General features: G+C 43.3%; 1 protein-coding gene across 1 annotated transcript in view; it reads right to left on the reverse strand.

Moving 5' to 3' along the window:
- Positions 1-20,050, reverse strand: part of VTI1A (vesicle transport through interaction with t-SNAREs 1A) — a 43,257-nt gene that overhangs the window by 22,518 nt on the left and 689 nt on the right. The window contains exons 2-6 of the mRNA XM_078859425.1: positions 19,388-19,446; positions 16,769-16,912; positions 15,318-15,410; positions 6,566-6,650; positions 563-633 (exon numbers count right to left, since the gene is read on the reverse strand). Coding sequence (XP_078715551.1) covers positions 563-633; positions 6,566-6,650; positions 15,318-15,410; positions 16,769-16,912; positions 19,388-19,446 — 452 coding nt within the window. The remainder of the gene's footprint in view (positions 1-562; positions 634-6,565; positions 6,651-15,317; positions 15,411-16,768; positions 16,913-19,387; positions 19,447-20,050) is intronic.

A 20,050-nucleotide genomic window follows, 5' to 3' on the forward strand; every position in this document is an offset into this window, starting at 1 on the left:
GGTGCGGCCCTGCAATTACTCATGCCGCTTCTGGATATAAGGGACTCTACTCGAGGGTATATTTGGCCTCCTGTTCCACACCGGTTGGGCCAAACATCTTGGAAGAGGTGGAAGTACACACACCTTTACACCACCACACGCGCACTGCCGATTAACGGGTTGTGGTCTACCTATTTAGACTCCTGGGTGGACAGAGGCAGCGGGATGTGATAAAGGTGCCCGTTGTTAAATCTGCTGTGCCGGGAGATTGAACCGGTAAGCTCTGGATTGCAGGTCCACTGTGCTGACCATTGCACTGTGGCAGCTTTCCGCGTGCACTTCAGTCGGCACTTAAAAAAGAGGCACTGCGTCAAAAGGACAGACAGGAGAAGGAATGACTGCTGCAGAGTGTAGGGCTTGCATACAAATAACTACCATAATTAAATTGAAAAAAAAAACCCAGCAGTGATCTATACAAGGGAACATTCAGTCCTCTGTTATGTTCTATCTGTATGTGCACAAGGAACAAATTTATTATGGCTTGCGATTTTAAGCCCTCCGTGTTAATGCGGCATAGACTTACGTGGCTTCTAACCAATTGCAGTTTCTCTGTGTCCTTCTGCAAATGTCTTGTAACATCCAGGCCAATTTGCTCTGAAATCACATACAAAATACATTACAGAACACAATATTCATCTTGAAATTAAAGATCATGACATGCCTCTAATATGTGCAAAACACATCTTTTGATATAAAATGCAAAGATTAAGGTGGTGCTGTTTCTTTGATAGCGCACCGTACAAGCAACTTTTATCTGTATATATTTTAAGCGGTTATTAGGAATTCATCGCGTCAATGATTAATTCAAATAAAATTAATATATTGATGAAATTAATATACAATTCTCATGTATAAGTAACTATAATAATACATGAATAACTACTTAAAAAAATAGGCTACAATTAATTATAATGCATGTTCATTGAAACAAGCGGTAGCAGTGCTGCTATGCATTCAGCTGTTTGCCTTGAGAGGTGAAAGATTTACGGAAACAAACAAACAAACATAATTGGCCAAATAATGCTTTCATGTACACGAGAAAACACTGTGAATACATTGAGAGAACGTCGCGAATCAAGCTTAAAACATCTATTTGTATTTTTATAACAGAGCACTAAGCTGGGACAAACGAGGTCAAGGGTTAGAATTTAGGCAGCCACCGAGTGACGATGTACGTTTTTTTTGTTGAACTTCTTTCGCACCGTACGTAGATAGCCATGCTAATCGGAGGTGCGGACTAAACTGGGTTCTTAAGTACAGCGAGTTGGTGGTCTCACCCTGGCCACTATTGACTGTACAAAAATAAAACCCCATTATGTTAAATGAGAGTTTTGAATTCATTTGGCTAAATTCTAGCTGAGAGCCTTCAAACTTTTTTTATTGGCATGTAACAACCCGTATATTTGCAGTGCATTAGAATGCATGCCCTTCGTGTGGATACAAATTTAGTTTTAACGACTTCAAAACTAGCTCTATGACGTAATCTTTCAGGGGTATCCTCTGACGGAGTGTGATGCACTGATATCCTTCAAATTATGTGATGCCAATAGCACATTTGAAACGTGATTCAACATGAAATAGTTTATAAAGCACCTGTTTTTTTTTCTTATTTCACAAAGTTGGTTCATTGTTAGTCACGCAAAAAATTGGTACAGCATCGCCCTAAGTTTGAAAGACTTGTGTACAGAGTTGACCGTTTTGTCAGTAAAACTAATGTGGAAATGACAACGGGTTTGAAGTGAAAATCCTACGCGCAGCCAAATTAATCACACACCACAAAATGTAACCTGCCTCGGAGCATAACAAACAACGTTTAACGGATATTCTAAGTGCACCAACTGTTGCGGTGGCAGAACACGTGAGCGTGGGACACGCGTGTGCCCGGCACACGCGTGTGCAGCCGGCAGTAATGACGTGGACAAAGACTGCTAAAGCTGACACTAAAGGATGCAACATCATTTTTCTCTGGCAGACAAGTCCACGGGCACTAATTGAGTGGAAAAATCTGTCACGGAGACGAATTGTGTTTTTGTCCTCAAGCCATTGCATATTCAAGTTAATGAAATAAGACCACGCCGGGCGCTATAATGGATGACTCTGCTGACATTTCTGGATATGCAGCTCGTACATTAATTTGCAAGGTATAGCTTGTGGATGAAGACATTTGTATCTGCATGACTGCCTAAACAGATAAATAATTGACCGGGCATTAATTCTTGTCAAGGAGACTTCACGTCTGGATTAGTTTAAAAAAAAAACTGCCCGATGGGTTCGCAAGGCGTGAAGCTGTGAAGGCGCTTTCGGTGGCGATCGTCTTTTAATTGTACAACAGCTACAAGCGGGCGCACGAGAGAACAGCAACACAACCTCGTAAATGGAGCGGTATTTACATAGTGGTTAGCATTTGTAAATCACTTAACGTTACAGCCAATGGATTTGATTCAGTGCTGATATCTTGACCCCGGGGCCCAATCTAATTCATCTCGTAAAGTCTGATTAAGACGAATCTGATCATTTAACCGACCAACACTTCATTCATCATTTAAAGAAAGCGGTGTTGCTCCAACAAAAAAAACATTACCTTGCAATGAACAAACAATGACCATGCAACATGATTTTGAACGGAAACACAGCTTTCGTTTTATCATCCACATTCAAAGATACTGTTTATATGCAAAAGGAGAACACGTTAACACTCTGAGCAATGTCTAAATACAATGTGAAAGTTCAAGTGTTAATCATGTTATGACTATATTTTAATTGGAATTGGCCGTATCATTTTAATTATGTAAAACAATTTACGTAAAAATGAACATCACTCATTGCAATTTCACAAACGTAATGAACCTTTTTCAGTATCCGTGTAAAGGTTTACAACAGCCCGAGGGTAGATTGGCGTTAGCCTTTGGGTTTTCCTAGGGAAAAAAATACGCTCGGATATTACCAAAATGTAAAGTAACTGAATATACAAATAAAGTGAGCATATGAGCTCAGTGAAATGCATTTTAAACTAAGTCATTTTCTTTCCCCGATTAAGCCACGGAGAGTCTCCAATAAATCATATTTTACTGCTGGGCGGCATAATGAAAAAAACACTCGGGGAATAAAAAAAATAAAGCACAATTTCCAAGCCTTAGTGTTGTAATCAAGACAAATCACGTATACATTAATAATGTGACCTTGACAAAAGCCCTTAAGAACACAATAAATAAGGATCATTCCCTTGGACTATATGAATACCTGTGAATGTGTTATGTTATGCACACAAATATATCTGTGCATTTACATCAAATGTAAGCCTTGTTTATTGATAAACATTTTAAATTGTTAATAACGACTACATTTAAAAGCCTTTACATCTCTTCTAAAAAAAATGGCATCGAAAACTAATTGCCCTTTTATTTTATAACTTTGTTGAAAATAAATCTAAACTTTTAACTCGAGCGGTATATCTAAACCGACTGAATCTTAATTTTCTAAAACACACACACAAACTTGACAGCGCTAGATTTTTTGTCAGATAACAGCTCTGTTGAAATCTTGAGAAATCACACCTGACTTATTAATGAAATTTTCGCAGCAATACAAATCAGGTTTGTTAAAAACCCGTGCAAACACACGCGAAAACAGATGGGCTTTTTTCTCTCCCTCTCTCATTGTTTCATATTTCATTCCCATATGAAAGCGTTTCACAAATGTCCACACGTCAGACACGTGGGGTGGATGGCTGCGTGGGTTGTTGGAGTGTATCATGGCGATATATCACTCAAGGCCACAACACATGAATTACTTACAAACTAGAACACAGACGAACGACACGTTATGGATGAATAAATGCCCAATGAAATGATGCGCCATTCGACCATTAAGCATCGTTTATCATCTTGTCTATAACGGCATTCCACAATCACCGTGGTTCTATAATGCGCGATACTATGCAAACTCACGTTATGCCCTTTCCTAGCAATGTACAATTAGAAATAACTGCTATTTATTTGTGCAAGACGCATATCAAGTTGGTGACAAGTGATCGACGTTCAAATATCACAGTGTTTATACGTTGAATGGAAATAAAACTATTCCATGCTTGAAAAGGAGAATGAACACGTTCAATGCATGCATGCATGTGTCTTAGTAATGTCTCACTGACTTCTAAGGAATTTGTTAATTATTGTCAAATGAAAAAAACATTGAAGGATGTCATATTCCTGTTGTGGCAAGTGTTAGCGGTGACTTTCACAGATCCTATGCTTATGAATGCATTTACTATTGTACCTAATTTTGGACTTACATTTTTGCCTGTGGTTACATTTGTCTGCAAGTTTGATAAAAGAGCAACAGTAAAGCAATGACATATACGATAGGGACGTGTACAATGTTCACCGATGGCAACTCACAGGGTCGTCAACCTATGATTAAGCCGTCGATAATGTCACCGTTTAGGACTTTCAATTGGCAACGAGCTCTTGTACGAGACGATGAGTCCTGCAATTACTTGCACAATCCACTGCTGAATGAGCCGCCACCTTATGCCGTCATTAGCAGTCAGACAATACAATAAGCAAACATGCTTTTAGCAAGTTGAGTGCAACATCTTCTGTCGGTCACGTGCCTTGAGTCCATTCGCTAATTAATCGAAGGTCAAGAATAGTGACAAAGTGACAGCCATGGAATGGAATATGTCTAAGAGGATGTTCAGCGATAAATTCAGCTTATGAGAGATGATGGTGGCTTGGAGAAGCCCTTTTCCAGCTGTGGATTGATCAAGGCTGATGTTGAGAATGATGATTATCAGAGGTGGGACAAAGTCATTGTTATGCAAGTCCAAGTCGAGTCGCAAGTCATCAAATTCATGACTCGAGTCTGACTCGAGTCCAAGTCACATGACTCGAGTCCACACCTCTGATGATTATTATGCTCTATGTTTATCTATAATTTACCACTCGGACAAAATGAGTAATTTGCGTGTATAAACAGAGATAAAAGGATTGCATCCTCTTGCGCCGCACATAAAAGTGGATGAGTGAATGTCCACAGTAATTTTACTGAAAAAACTAATGGGCAAATTTACCTGCGATTTTATCAGCTGCACCACGCACTGGCGATTTAGAAAGTCACATGACAATGCCACATGCCAAAACTGTATTCTCAATGCCACTGGTCACAACGTTTATCAAGCGCAGCGTAGACGCCGCAGCGTACAGAACACTCAGTGGTGCCACAGTTCTTGTTGATAAGGATTACAGACTCAGCTCTGAGTTGGAGTTATCTTGAAAGCGAGTGCGGAATGAACCAGTGGATGTTGATTAGGCCTGGGGCACCCTGTAGGCTATAACCTGCTGATGACTATTAGGGTTTAGTGCTCACTTAGGCAGAAAGGTACGCAAATGCATATTTCTCCACGACACTTAATGTTATTTAAATCTAATTGATTGTACATCGCTGTGCTGCACAACATTAGCAATCGCAATCAACTTAACCCTCCACAGCAAATCTCACTTTTTTTTCTTCTTTAATGAGCAACATCTCATATTTTCTTTAAAAAATGCATTAAAGTTACAATGACAGGTGGAAGAAAAAAACCCGCAATCTTTTACCAAACATCACTTCTTTTGCTCGCACAGTGAAAATACTTGTGAATTGATGAGGTGTGTTTTCATGCACCTTCAATAATGTAACAATTCATTTAGCTTTTGTCGTTTAAAAAAAAAAATCCCCGGCGCAGTCAATCTTCACTACGTGCGCGTTCGTTCGCTTCGTCCTCGTCGCATCAAGAATTTACGTGAAACCGTTCCTTAAAACGTTTTTAAAAGACGTCCATAAAGCGGTCAGCTGCGACTCGCTTAGCACACGTTAATCTATCACGGGCAACACTCTCAATCCGTCTCTGTTAGACCTCATGCGTGGCTCATGGCTCAATTTGCCGTGGAGCACATCGGACGTGCGAGTTATAATTTATTCCTTGTCCTGCTTTGGTCATTCACTGATGCACGGTCAATCCTAGCATCAGTCCCTCAATTCTCATCCAGCTACCTGGTGCCAATGGATCCATACCAGGCCATTGGTGACAATGCATCACGCTCTCTCCTTCAGACAAGACATCTATGAGCCGACACTCATTTTGATTTTGCAAACACAGAGATTTAGATTGGTAACAGAGGGAGGTGGCCAGATGGACCAGAAGGCAGAGCCCTGATCTGGCACCGGGTTCGAATCTGGGCAACCTCACATTGATTAAACCGGGTTCCCGTGTGTAGTGGGTTGATGGTCTCAGCCTGGTCACTAATGACGAAACGACAACCAAATTACATAAAATTTCTAACATTTGTGGCAGCTTAGGAATGGAACGCATCCAAGGGGATGTGCACCAGGGACATGGAGCGATGACATCAGTTCAGGTGCCGTGTGGATTATCACACCGCAACATCGTGAGAGACGGGGAGGCTTTCATCCAGCAGTGGATTGACCATGACCGATGACGATGATAGTGATAACGAAACCTTCCCACGCATTCCACAGCACGTGCCTGTCTCTCTGCAGGCGAGGCAAGCGATCTCCAACATCCGCGTGCCGCTGTCCAGCCGCACCGTGTTCTCAACCAGCTGGACTTTCTGCGGGAATGTGTTGGGGAGGCAGGACAGTCAACGTGTAGACGGATACTGAGATGGGCAGGGTAACAAGGTGGGGCTGACACAGCAAGGCAGGACAAAGTGAATGGTACACAGTGAGACGGCATGACAGATATGCTAATTGCACGCTAATTTGTCCATGTCAATCAAACCGCGGGATGAGGGCATCCTCACACCGCCCAGGGGTGCTGCGCTGGCGAGATGTTAACTCCCTCGCCTGGTATGCAGGTCACAGGTTCAATCCCGACACTGACGCCTGCTGCTATATATTTGAAATGTTGTAAATGCTCTCCGTGGCCGCGTAGATTTTTATCTGGGTCCTCCGGGTTTTTCCCCCTCCACATTTAGAAACGTGTGTTCGGAGTATTTGGCTACTATAAATGTCCACGTGATAAACCACGTCGTTGAGCTATCATTTGTGGCCAGGTCGCTTCTGAAAAAAGAGCTATGTAGCTCAGTGGATATTACCTGGTAATATAAAAATTGTTTTAGTTCATACCTTACCGTGCTAGTTAGTGTGAGTTGGTAAATTGGGGAGCATAGATGTTGGAGCACAGTACAACAAAGGATATTGATGCACTGCCCTCTGCTGACAATGTGGCCCCACAGCAGCCCACAACTTTTGTTTACATCGTGGTCACCCATCCAAAACACTATCCAGGCTCAACTCTACTTAGCTTCTAATGTCGAACGCGATCAAGCACATTTCGGATGATTTGGTCATAGGCTCTGACAAATCAATGCCGAGATGGCCAAAACACATTTTTATTTTGTTGTGAGTTTTGACGTGTGGTACAGAAAAAAAAAACAGGGTAAAGAGTAGATGTATAAATGTATATATATACTGAACTTCTTTCGCATCGTACGTAGCCAACCAGATGTGATGATAATTCATCAATTAACCGATTTACTTTTTTTTTTATTAAGCTCACCATACATTCAGCGAATTATTTAAGGAGTTCATTATTTTTGATGCATGCAAATTTTGTGCAAAGAGTTTTCCTTTTAAGTCAGCGTCTGGGATGAGCATCGCGGAACAACGGAGCAGCGGACGAAACAAACGAGGCAGGCGGTCCGAATGCGGCAGTGCACAGAGTGCCGAGAGAGATAGCTGCGAGAGAAGACGGACAGCAGAAATGAGGCGGCGACAATAAAATTAATACATTTATCGAATAAAAAAAATCGTGACCCCCCCCCCCCCCCCCCCTGGAATAATGTCAAGTCGTCGAATCGTGTCAGGGGTGAAGGGGGGAGGCTAATCATTACGGTGCCTAATGAACGATCAGGAGTACAATTCTTTTTTTTTAAGCACTATTAAACTGCCGTTACATTTCATAATGGGATTCTCTCTGCCGACGAAGCCGCCGCATTCTTTATTCACGACTTAACAATCGCGGGAAGGGCAAGAATAAGCAGTGGCGCAAAATACACTTTTCTTAAAACTATTCCTGCATGGATAGCTCACGAGTTTCTTTCACTTTTTTGTGCCAAGGAGTTCAATTTCATATTTCACGTCAGCACCCCAAAAAAAAAGCTGCATTGAAAACCTGCAAGCTTAGCATGAATGCAATGCTATTAAATCGCACACAAATGCTTCGCCATTGCGCATAGATTAAGTCACCGAATGAATAACGCGCATTTTTAAAGGCAGGAAAGCTGTGACCCACCCTTAACAGGGCTGTTGCCTTGCACCACTAACTACTGTGGGCAAGAGGTCTCAACGTGAGCGGTAATGTTGCTCTGCCGGTAGCCGCTCCAGCCTGTTCTCAGCACTTCACCGGCGTCAAAATGGTGCACGGGAGACCAGATTTCCTACAGTAACTGCGCTAACGATGCTCCACAACTGTGCCTTCACAAAGTGGAGTGTTAACAATGCTTTCAAGCTCAGACCGCACGAAGCCAAAACGCTAACCTCGCTTCGGGGGCAGATGTCGTGGGCTAATGAGCCCCTGTGGAGTTTATTGATAAAAAAAAAACCTATTGACAGAAATGCATTTCATTTAGGATTTTTTACATTGCGTATAAATAGGCTGGGAATGGCTGGTTATTATTCCTGCCTTCAAAGGCGGCGTGATTGCAGGGAATCATTATGACCTAAAATAGCGAGCGGCCTAATCCCTGGCGGTATAGAGGTGGAGGCTGGCCGGCTGATCTCCAGGGCCTCCCGGCCGCGATTTATGCAGGAGAAAGACTTCAAAGCACGCGTCCGTCGATGACACATTCGGTGGGCGAGCGCACTGGTCGATGGAAGGGCAACGGGACCCATGCATTGGCGTGGCGGGGATTGACAGCGCTGCTTTGTACAGCCTCCCCATTCCGCTTTCAATTACATCTCTGGAATCTGTGCAGCGCTAATCTGTCAAGCACTTTTAACAGTCGATACGGCGCCACATACCACAGCACACAGTGCTACAGGCCACTAAAGAAAACAAATATTGTGTTGTAATTCACTTGCCATGCAGTAAATTAAATAGAAGCGCAAATATACTATACACTGTATCCAGATATCACGTAAAAAATGTAAGTGATGCCTAATCGATGAGCAAAATACTGTTCTCCTGAGCTTGTACATTTACCAGTTTCTCGATTGCTGAACTAGCTGATGATCACATATGGTGTGATCAACGACAGTGAGCTGTGACAGCCTAACTACTCAGGCTAGAGTGACACTCACAGATAAGGGTCAGGGCCTTAATGAACTTGCGAAGCATTGTTAAGTTTGACGACTTTTTTGGCACGGAGACATTCCCCCCCCTCCCTCCCCCCCAAAACAATGACGTGGCACACTGCTCCAGTAAAGGTCACGTACCGCACCACGGCTAACGCACGCACCTGGCTAGTGTAGCACAGCTGGTGCAGAATTATTGTAGATTCATTGCCTTCCCCCCCCCATAGCATTTACTTGAACCTCAGCATTTTACCAGACTCATGTGATGAATCTCAGCCAATGTCACTCGTATCAGACTGTCAACACCACCGCCCCCCCCCCCCCACTTACCACAATTCCTCTACCAGTCTGTTTCAAGATCACCCACACAATTAAAGATCCCACACAATTAAACCAATTGGGAGATGCTAATGTTATTGTCTTCTTACCATATTCGATATTACCCAAGTAATGTGTTCTAATTTAACACAGCTTTGTACACATGACCTCTGAGTTGGTTATGTTTTAGGGTCGCACTAGGTAAATAACCGATGCATTTCTTCACTTGTTGGCCCAGTTCCCACTTTAAGCACACCACTTAAAATGCAGATAGCATCTTGTTTACTTACCTGGCCCAGAAAATTTACATTAATTAAGCGAGTGTCCCACTAGTAACTCGAGACCATTTGGGAAGTTCCACAAATTCGAATGCAGACTTCAGACACTTTAAAGAGGTAGGTAATCATTAGTATAATCGTTAAGTGGCTTTTTGCTTGGGCTTGTCAACCAATTCGGACTGTGATTCCAATAGTAATAACGTGTCCACCTCTATTTATTAGGGAGAAATACTCTAAATTGCAGCGTTGTCCGGTGTACCAAGACAAACTGACGTTTTCATTCATACTGCAAAAGCGATTGTATATTCGGTTCATGTATATCAAGCCATTGACTTGTTTCTACAAATAAGCCATACTTTCTAAAACTAAAATTACCTTTAAAATGATACCTCATGTATTATCAGGATGTATTAATGGGAAGACGTTGGACTGTAAGTTTGTCTAATTTGTAGAACCCAGCCTCTTGATAATTATAGTTGGTTCCTTTACTCAGTTAAATACAATTAACCGTTGAGCAACATGGCATATTTAATGTTGCAGACGAATTTCACCACTAGTCCAGCGGCTGTGAGAGAAGACATAGATGGGTTACATGGCAATTTATTTTCAATTATTTACAATCCTTGGTCAATCCACTGCTGGAGGAAGGCCTCCCCAACTTATGTCATTCTTCGTGGGGGTTTCTCTGACGATGCTCCAGTGTGGGTTGGTCAAGGATGGAAGGAGAGCTTTTGAACAGCAATTCAGACACCCACCACTCGCCACTGCTGTTAGCCGAAGTTGCCGGGCTCATAGCGCGTTGCTTGAACCACCGCATCACCGCTCCCGTCGGAAATAGAAGTTGTGAATATTAATTTACAAACCACCAAATGACAGTCCACATTGCAACTAGCATTGTCAGTATGCTGTGTGTCGACAAGCCAAGTTTGGGGTTTTAAACCTCATGCCAAAGAAATTAAGTGTTTTTGTAATCTATTTCCCCTAGTGATGCTACACACGACTTTAGCTACAATGCAGGTCTTGAATAATTGAACTGTAAGTTGCAAATATGGAGGAAAAAGACCCACGACGCCTTATTGTGTTATAAAATTAGTAGCAGCCCCATGCTTTGTGTATTTGATGTTAAAAAGTCTATGCTCAGAAAACAAACTATGAAGTGCATGTTTAGACAAACAGGCACACATCACGTCACTTGTTTAATTCATCATTACTGCTTTCCAAAGTAGCATTGTAAATGTACTATCGGGGCAAATAACCCGTAACAAGACATAACATTAATTGCAAAGACATAACATTTACCATGAATATAAAACATTCAAATCTGCGCAAAACACATTATGGATAAAAAATATAACCTTCAAAATATGCTTTCTTCGGGTGCCAAAATATTTTTCACGGCAAAAATTTTTTCAAGGATTTCGAAATACCAGAAGAGAAAAAAACATACATGAGTCAACTGAGTTTATGAAAAATAATGACTCATGTTGCATACACAGGGTTTACTGGGAGTGTTAGGATTCAAGTTCAAGAGTTGCTCAACCTATGGCACGCATATCCGAAGTGGAATGCCATCCTTCAGGTGCCGCAAAACATTGTTGCTTCTCACAATCCAATACCGAGCAAAGCCACGTACAGTACACTGCATATTCGACCGTCGCATATCTGCCCTCATCAATTAACTGCCCATACCCAGTGCAGTATTTGTGCATGGTGTCATTTGCTATAAATGTTCACAAATCTGATCTTTCGACACACCGGCCTACACCTCTATTCCCAGCGAGTCGGATGCGCGACATTGCTCATGCCACAATAATCGTGTGGGTGATTGTTTTTAATAGAGTTTGATAACCTGCTGCTAAAACATGTCAACCAAGAGTTGTCCAGTCCTTCTCTCTTGAACGTGCGGCAAAAGCACAAAAAAATTGTAAATGTTGTGGTTTCACGCTTCAACACACCGGTGGGCTAAAGCAGTTAACTATTTGTCTTTTGTCAACGTGACACTTTTTTACTGATTGGCCGTGTCGGGTGGTGGAAGGTTACGACACATTTATAAATAACGCGATCTAAACCCAAAAACGTTGATTATGAATAATATTGGTCGCGAAAGCCTACGTGTTAAACTCACAATGAATGTTCTCTAATCATAGCAAAAATGCGCTATCCAGAACTCCATGAGCATCGTGGGGAGAAATCCACAGATATTAATGTTTAATACTAGGTTCTTTTAGTCATTTCATTACATTTATAAATTCAAACATTCCAATGAATTTCTCAAACACTGGGTTAACGAAAAGTGACACGGTGGGAAATAACTTTGCGGGGCTCAAGATAGCAAGTGGTGCATAATCTTGTTGTGAACAGCGCAGGGAATTAGAATGGAACAAGTCATTACATTGCATTCTATCATCGGATAATCTGTGTCTAGAATATTTTTTAGCAGGGCCTCTGCACAGCTTTCTTTTCTTTGACAATATTAAGCTGAACACACGGCACTGGCTGGGTTGAATTTATTGGCACGTACTGTGTAAGTGTGTAGCAGAAAAATGAAGTAAATTATGTCCTGATGGAAGGATTCCCACCTCTAAGGCACAAAATAATCATGCCATTTCATGGGAAGAAGATTTCACAAGACCGAAAGAGGGGAGAACTTCATATAATAAATACATTGGCTTGAGTTGTGTATTAATTATTATGCAACCGAAAAAAAAATCAGGACTCTTAACGTGACTCAAACACAGAGGACCAGGACAAGTGGCAACCCCAACTGATGAAATGACCAACATTTTCACAATCTAAGCAAAAGAAAGCATTTTCCTTGGTCCCAACCTTTTCTGCAGCTGTTATTTGTTAATTAGAGGTCCCAGCATGACTTCCAAAACATGTTAATTGATGCATTATGTAGGAAAGTCAAATGTACTACTGGGGCCTATGCACACTATCACGCCTCGCTGAATCGTTCACGGTGCTGTGGGTCTTGAATCATATATTTGCATTGTACAAATTAATTTAAAAATAAACACCTGCAATGAAAATGAATCCATGAGTAAAACTTAATTCCCTTTGCAGTTCTAATCCAATATTGTTAATATAGAACAGAGTAGTGTTTTGTTTGTTGAAAAAAATTGGGAGCTTTGGGAAATGTTTGACTCTTTCATGAACCAGCCACTGCCAAACGCTGAGAAAGTGAAGTTAAGTAAACTGATCATCCCCATGCACACGTGTCTGGAAATGTTCCAAATGATGCAAAAATGTGTTGTAAGACGCCATAGGCGCTAACAACATCAGTATCATTTTATTTTAGGTGAGATGATTTTAGTAAATTTCATCAGTTACAGAAATGGAGCAACAAAATCAACTCGTGTTCATGTGCCAGGTGGATTATTACATGGCAGGACTGCGAGAGCTGATGGATGTTGAACTTCTTTCGCACCATACGTAGACATCCGTGCTAATCGGCTTAGGAATGGATGCTTTCATCCAGCAGTGGATTGATCATGGCTGATGATGAAGATTAGAGTTGTTATCCACTTATAACGCTTTATTGTCCTTCCCAGGCACATCCAATTAGCACGGTTGGCTACGTACGGTGCGAAAGAAGTGCATCATACATACATACATTTGGGCCAGGTACATTGATGAACTGCCCCCATCTTCGAAAGGTGATCCAACAACCCCATCACATGGCGGCGGAGCGCGATAGCCATTCGTTGTGGACTGCGTGTGACGCTCGTGCCACCGCAGGCAAGGTGAACTCCATCTCTCAAGAAGGTCAACGAATTCGTCAATAACACCGTGGCGGCTTTAAAAGGAAAAGATAAATAATAGATGACGTTTTTGGGCAAAGGCCATTTTTCATGGCACGTAAAATCCTCTTCGTGTGTTGTGAAGAAGGGCCATTGCTTGAAACGTCGCCGATTATATATTGTGTCCTATTAAGGCCCCCCCCCCCCCCAGTGCTATTGACGATGGTATTGAGGCTTGCTTTTGTTTGTTTATCAGTATTTGTGTTGTCTATGCTGGGTACCAAGTCGCTCCTGCGGTTTGGATATTCCCTCCCACCTGCCCACCGTCAGAGGTCGCAACCAGGTACCCGATACCTGTACCCTACCCGATACCCGGCTACCCGTACCCGGCCGGGTATGGGTACGGGTAGCCGTTTGCGACCCTGGTGCGGCCGGGTACGGGTAGGCCGTGAGTCACTGGTGAGTAACTGTTTGTCACTCATTTCCCAACGTCTTGTCTCTTCTCACAATTCAAGTTCCTAGAATCAACCCACCCGCGCCTGCAACATGGCTTCATCCCAGAGGTCGAAATCAGGTACCCGATACCCGTACCCTACCCGTACCCAGCCGGGTACGGTTAGGGTACGGGTACGGCCGGGTACGGGTACCCGTTTGCAACCCTGGTGCGGCCGGGTACGGGTAAGGAATCAAAACCCGTTTGCGACCTCTGCCCACCGTGCTGTCGACTGCCTTTCCCGAATCAAGCCCAGACTCATTGCTGCCTTCTCTTATAAACAGTAAAAAAAAAATAAGTTATAAGAAAACAATTGTGTATACATGACTCTCCTTATATATACGATCTCCTTGATATGCGTTTGCATTTACACTGCGACCCACATGCTACTTAAACCCAAATTGTATGGTGGCATGTATTGTACTGTGACTACACACGCACAAGTATTCCGCTGTTACTCGGGCATTTGTGCAGCCCTTGTGTCAATCCACTGCTGGATGAGGGGGGCCCTCCCCAACGCAGCGAACGTCATGGGGATTATTTGACCATACTTCACCACGCTAGTCAGTGGGGGGGGGTCGGTGAAGGCAGGGAGTAAGAGATGTGTGAGCACAGATATACAGTACAACAATGGATTCAGCTCTAATAAAACGTAAACTATTTTTTTCAGAAGCGACCTGGGCCACAAATGATAGCTCAACTAAGTGGCTTATCACGTGGAAATGCATAACAGCCAAATACTCTAAATGTGGGGGGGGGGGGGGGGGAAACCAGAGGACCCGGAGAAAATGTTCACGCCACCACCGGGAGAGACACGCAAACTCCAAATCCACAACATGCGTCGGGGTTTGGATCGAACACACGACCTCCCGCAAACCAGGCGACGTGGTGAACATCTCACCACCGTGGCGCCACTAATGGCCCTCTGCTGCACGCCGAACAATCTGGCATGTGTGGTGGCCACCCACCCACCCATCCATCCGCGCCAGCACGATCCAGCAGCCTCCCCCATCCCGCTCCAAGCTTTGGAGCTCTGGAGAGATCGAAGGGCATTCCCTGGCGATGTTCTCGCTGAAGCTGTGGCCTCAGTGATCGGACATCGAGCCCACAATACACGCGGCAGACAGCGCAGTGGACGCGTGGACTTACCAGATCTTCCGACAGGTTGGCCTCCTCTGCACCTTCCTCCAGAACTTCTTCCCATGGACTCACAACGTCCCTGTAGGAGATCCGGGCCCGCCACTGCCAAACACGGACACAGCCGTGAACATCCGATGTGCTGTGTTATTGCGCCCTCTCCTGGTCAATTGTTACTCTTAGGTTTTTTCGGTAAAGTCACGTAGGTAAAAATTTTTTAAATTAAAAAAAATAATACTATTTTATTTCTATTATTACTTTTATTAATTTTTATTTTATTTTTTTACCTACGTGACTTTACCGAAAAAAACCTAAGAGTATGAATCCTTGCAGTCACAAAAGCTTCAAATCTAGAATGCTTATAAGGCAGTGGCCGTATTGGGAAACCAATGCACTTCTTGCACGTACTTGGTAACAAAAAAAAGTTGTAGTCCATCGGTCTAATTATTGACTTCCCAGACCAGCATTATCAAGTAGCTTTTTTAATTCAAGCAAACTTGGTTTCGACCTACTGGGTCTCATCAGCAGAGTAGTCAGGATTGGTAAACAAAAGCTGCCGAGTTACCGTATGTGAGTTTTAACACGTAGTCGGATTTCGCGACAAATATAATCCATAATAGAGGTTTTTGGGTTAGATCGCGTAAATATTTAACCCAGAAACATCGACACGACACATAAAACGACGAGACTCCATTCCTATAAACTACGGGGGGCCCCATTCAACCCACAATGTCCCACGCCATAAATACCACACAGCAACGCATATAACGAGTTGGTGTTTCATGTTTGTGTTTTGAAAGCAAAAACACGTTTTAAACGCTTGATAACACGTTCACTGTGTAAAAATCAGAATGTGGTATTTCTGAAGGGTCGATGCATTTGAGTGTCTGTCTTTGACACTGGACATCATTGTCACAGGGGGTGGGTGGGTGGCATGGGCCCTGGTGAAACGATTTCAATGGGGCCCCCCAGTCCAATTGCCCATCCCCCTCCTCATTTTGGAGCCTGCTACCAGTGCCTCTGTCGCCTCTGTGGCCTCTGGGCCCCGATGCAGTAGCACTGTCTGCGCACTTCTAAAAGTATCGCCCCTGATTGCTACGTCATCTACCCACAGTTGAAATCAATGGGAATCTCATTCAGTTCACTATATGGTGTGCACGCAAGCCGTAGTGTAACATCTTGGAATGTGATGAGATACTATAAAAATCCGTTTAAAATCAACATCAATACGAGTGTACTGATCATGCACTATACTCTAATTAACGCTTAAGACTCGTATTGTAAAAGTATTTAGCGCAAGCCATTCAATTTTTTTTATATCATGCACATAGCATGTATGTTGAACTTCTTTCTCATGTATGAATGTTCAAATTCTTTCGCATCGTACGTAGCCAACACGTGCTAGTCGGAGGTGCATATGTGAACGATATAGCTCCCAGCTTCGCTCGTGCGCAACACGCAGCGACGCTGATGGACTCGTGGAGGACGTTGCTCACGTAGTCCTTCTGCAGCTGAGTGACAGCCTCTCCTTTGGTCTTCACGAGCTCCTGGTGACGCTTTCGTCGCTTTGCGTCCATCTCCCACCCAGCCAGCTCCAGCTGCTCCAGCTGTCCAGAGCGTGTCACGAGCGCAATGAGGAAAAAAAAACACAAAACAATGCAAGAAGCTCCAATGGCTCCAGTTGCTGAACGAAAATATTATAAGTTCTCGCTCATTATGCACAACAGTGCTTGTCGCAAATGAACCACGATACCTTGCTGATCTCGACAAGGAGCGTAAAGCCACCACGCGAACTCCGGTCAACCTCGCGATGGCTTTTGGCGAGCCATCGAACAAATACGGTCACCGCATCGCGCGCTTTTAGATGCGCTTATGCGGCCGTCTGGAACGCTCTTCATTCCGATAGTAAATCTAGATCGAAAACTGAATTCTTTAGAACTGATTTTTGTGTTTCGTTTGTTGTCCTTCCACCGCACCTCCGATTAGCACGATTGGCTGCGTACGGCGTGAAACAAATCTTAAACATACATAGGTCGGCGACAACAGATCCACTGCCTGCCCGCCTGCCTCTCAATGTTTCTGATTGCAGAGTGCGGATAGCAAGCCGGATGAAAGTGCGCAGATGAAAGGGAGAGGAGGAAGATAGCTCAACTACATATTTTTCTCCAAAATATGTGTCCTTCACTAATCCAGGCACGATAACAGCACTTGTGTGACGTTTTCAACAAGGTCACTCAGCATAGCTCCTGGAGCAGATGGCAAAAAAAAACCGAGCACACGCATTTTTCTACCCCACCAGAAACTCGAACAGCAATCCACCAAGGGAGCCTTCGTTTAGCTGGAGGAGCTGACAGTGCAATGACATGTGTGCACGAAAACGTAAACACTTTAACACCCACGCGCATGTACTCCGTCGGGTGCGAAACACATTGGTGTGCGGCGCAAATGTCCAACCGAATAGCTTTCATTAACATTGCCTTGTAGCAGAACAAAATATTGGACTAATGGTTGAAACAGTAGCCTATTCAACATGATGCGGTGAGTGTGATTGTGAACATGCACATCTAACATTTCAATGCAGATGAACATCTTCATTGTCCATGTAACGGATATGTGGATATGGAAATCTTGTGGATGGAATATTTCAGTACTGTACAGTACTTAAATACTGTTATTTATAAAATCAATGGGCAATGTCGTACACAGCAACAGACCCAGTGTTGAATTTTGCATTTTGTATAGCTTCAGTTTTAGTTTTTGTTTCAGTTTCATTTATTTGGTATAGCCATGTGAGTCATTCAGCTCTTGAATCGGGTGCAACCGCAACAAACAAAAACAAGAACAAGAAAACATCTTAAAGTAGCTATGGTACAAATCCCACAACTTGACATGCTGTGGGGACGCCTTCATCCAGCAGTAGATTGAGAGAGGGGCTGGACATTTTATACATACGAGACATTAAATCAACAACAAAGAACCCACAATGCCATTGTCCAACAGGAAACACTGGTGACAAGTGCGACACCCCCTCCCCCCCCCCCTCATAAAACGTGGTACACAACACATTCCTGCGGAGGGAGCTGGTAGGAACGTTGGGTTGCTCGGTCAATGGCCAGGGTCAACGGCGGCGTGGTGTTTCCGGAAATATGCCCGACTGTGAGGGCGGGCACAAGCCGGCGTGAGTAAGTTAAATGTTGAGTTTTATAGGGCACCACGGGGTGAACAGCCCCTCCCCACCCAGCCCCACCCCTCCCACCCCCCACCCAGCCCCACCCTCCCCACCCAGCCCCTCCCCACCCTCCCTTCTCCACCCAGCCCCACCCCTCCCATTTTTGGATGCACGACGGACGGACACAATAATCCCCTGTGGGCTGGTGGAACCAGGAGGTTCCTACCAGTATTAACATTCTGAAAAAGCAGCACCGCGTATTTTTCTCAACAACAACAAACAACAACAACAAACAACAACAGGGCACGAGGAGTACTCCGGCGATAATGGAGCATCGCACTTATGAAGAGCATTTGCATTTGCCGTGCCTTTCTGATCTCTCCTATTTCTAACTGAGCAGAAGTGGAATAGATGTATGGCACGAGGTGAATTGTAACATGGCCTACTGTATTATAGCCACGTTATGTCGCCATTGCCTGGCCTTGTAAGCGGTAAAGAGGGACATGGGAAGGTCCATGTTTTTGCTCGATAACATGCCTACGACAACAGGGAGCAGGGTTTTCTTTTTCAGTGTTTAGTGGCTGATATCATTTGGAAGCTCTTAAAAGCAAGGGCATCAACGCACATTGTGAAATGGAAATCACCTCTTCCCCACTTGATGTCACACTTGAAACATGTGACGCATCGCTATACTTCTTACTCTAAATAAATATGCATAAATATAAAAATGAGGCTTCGCGAACTCTCGTCCTGAGGAGGAAGAGTGGTGAAAATTGAAAGGTAGACTTTAGTAGGATGGGATGATTAATTGTATTTGTATAAAACATTTTGAAACAAAAATCGGTTTCATCTCAAACAGTATGTATATTTTAATTCTGAGCACGATGCTGTCATTAAGAAAATGTGGACTCACCAACTCACGAGCATCTCCTATGTCCTTCTCTATGCTTGCAACCAACTCTTCTTTGTCGTCTGTGGCCCAAAACACCAGAGTATCAATAATCAGGTAAACATCGTAAAAAAAAATAAAGTATCATACTCTGAACCATAATTGCTTGTAAAAAAAAACTCACCATGTTAGTCATCCACAGTTACAAAATAAATGTTCCCAATCATCAGCTATTATATAGTAGGTGGGTCGACCAGTGGTGTAGTGAGGTAGTTAGAATCTTGGCAAATTGGGTTTGATCTCTTGCAGTGGCTGATATAAATGGCGAGTGATATCAGAGCCTATCTTGGGCCACTTCTTCACCAGCGCACATTAACCAGAACCAGCGCGGAGAAGTATGGTATGGTCAAACATTTCTTTGCAATCTGTGACCTCATTGGCAATACCACAGCCCAGGAAGATGTCGAGTTAATTAAAAAAAAACACGGATGTGGGCGCTCATGCCAGATACGTTTTGGTTAACAACGGTAAAACATTTTCCCAACATCTGACATTTAAAATAATCACTTTTGAAATCAGTCTTCGTCTTACTGTTCTAGTAATGTGACTCAAACTTTTTTTTGAATAGGACTACAACATTTTTAGATATTTTGTCAATCCACTGATGGTTGAAGGCCCTGCTCATGC

The sequence above is a fragment of the Lampetra fluviatilis genome, chromosome 9 (assembly GCF_964198595.1).
Source record: "Lampetra fluviatilis chromosome 9, kcLamFluv1.1, whole genome shotgun sequence".
NCBI lineage: Eukaryota > Metazoa > Chordata > Hyperoartia > Petromyzontiformes > Petromyzontidae > Lampetra > Lampetra fluviatilis.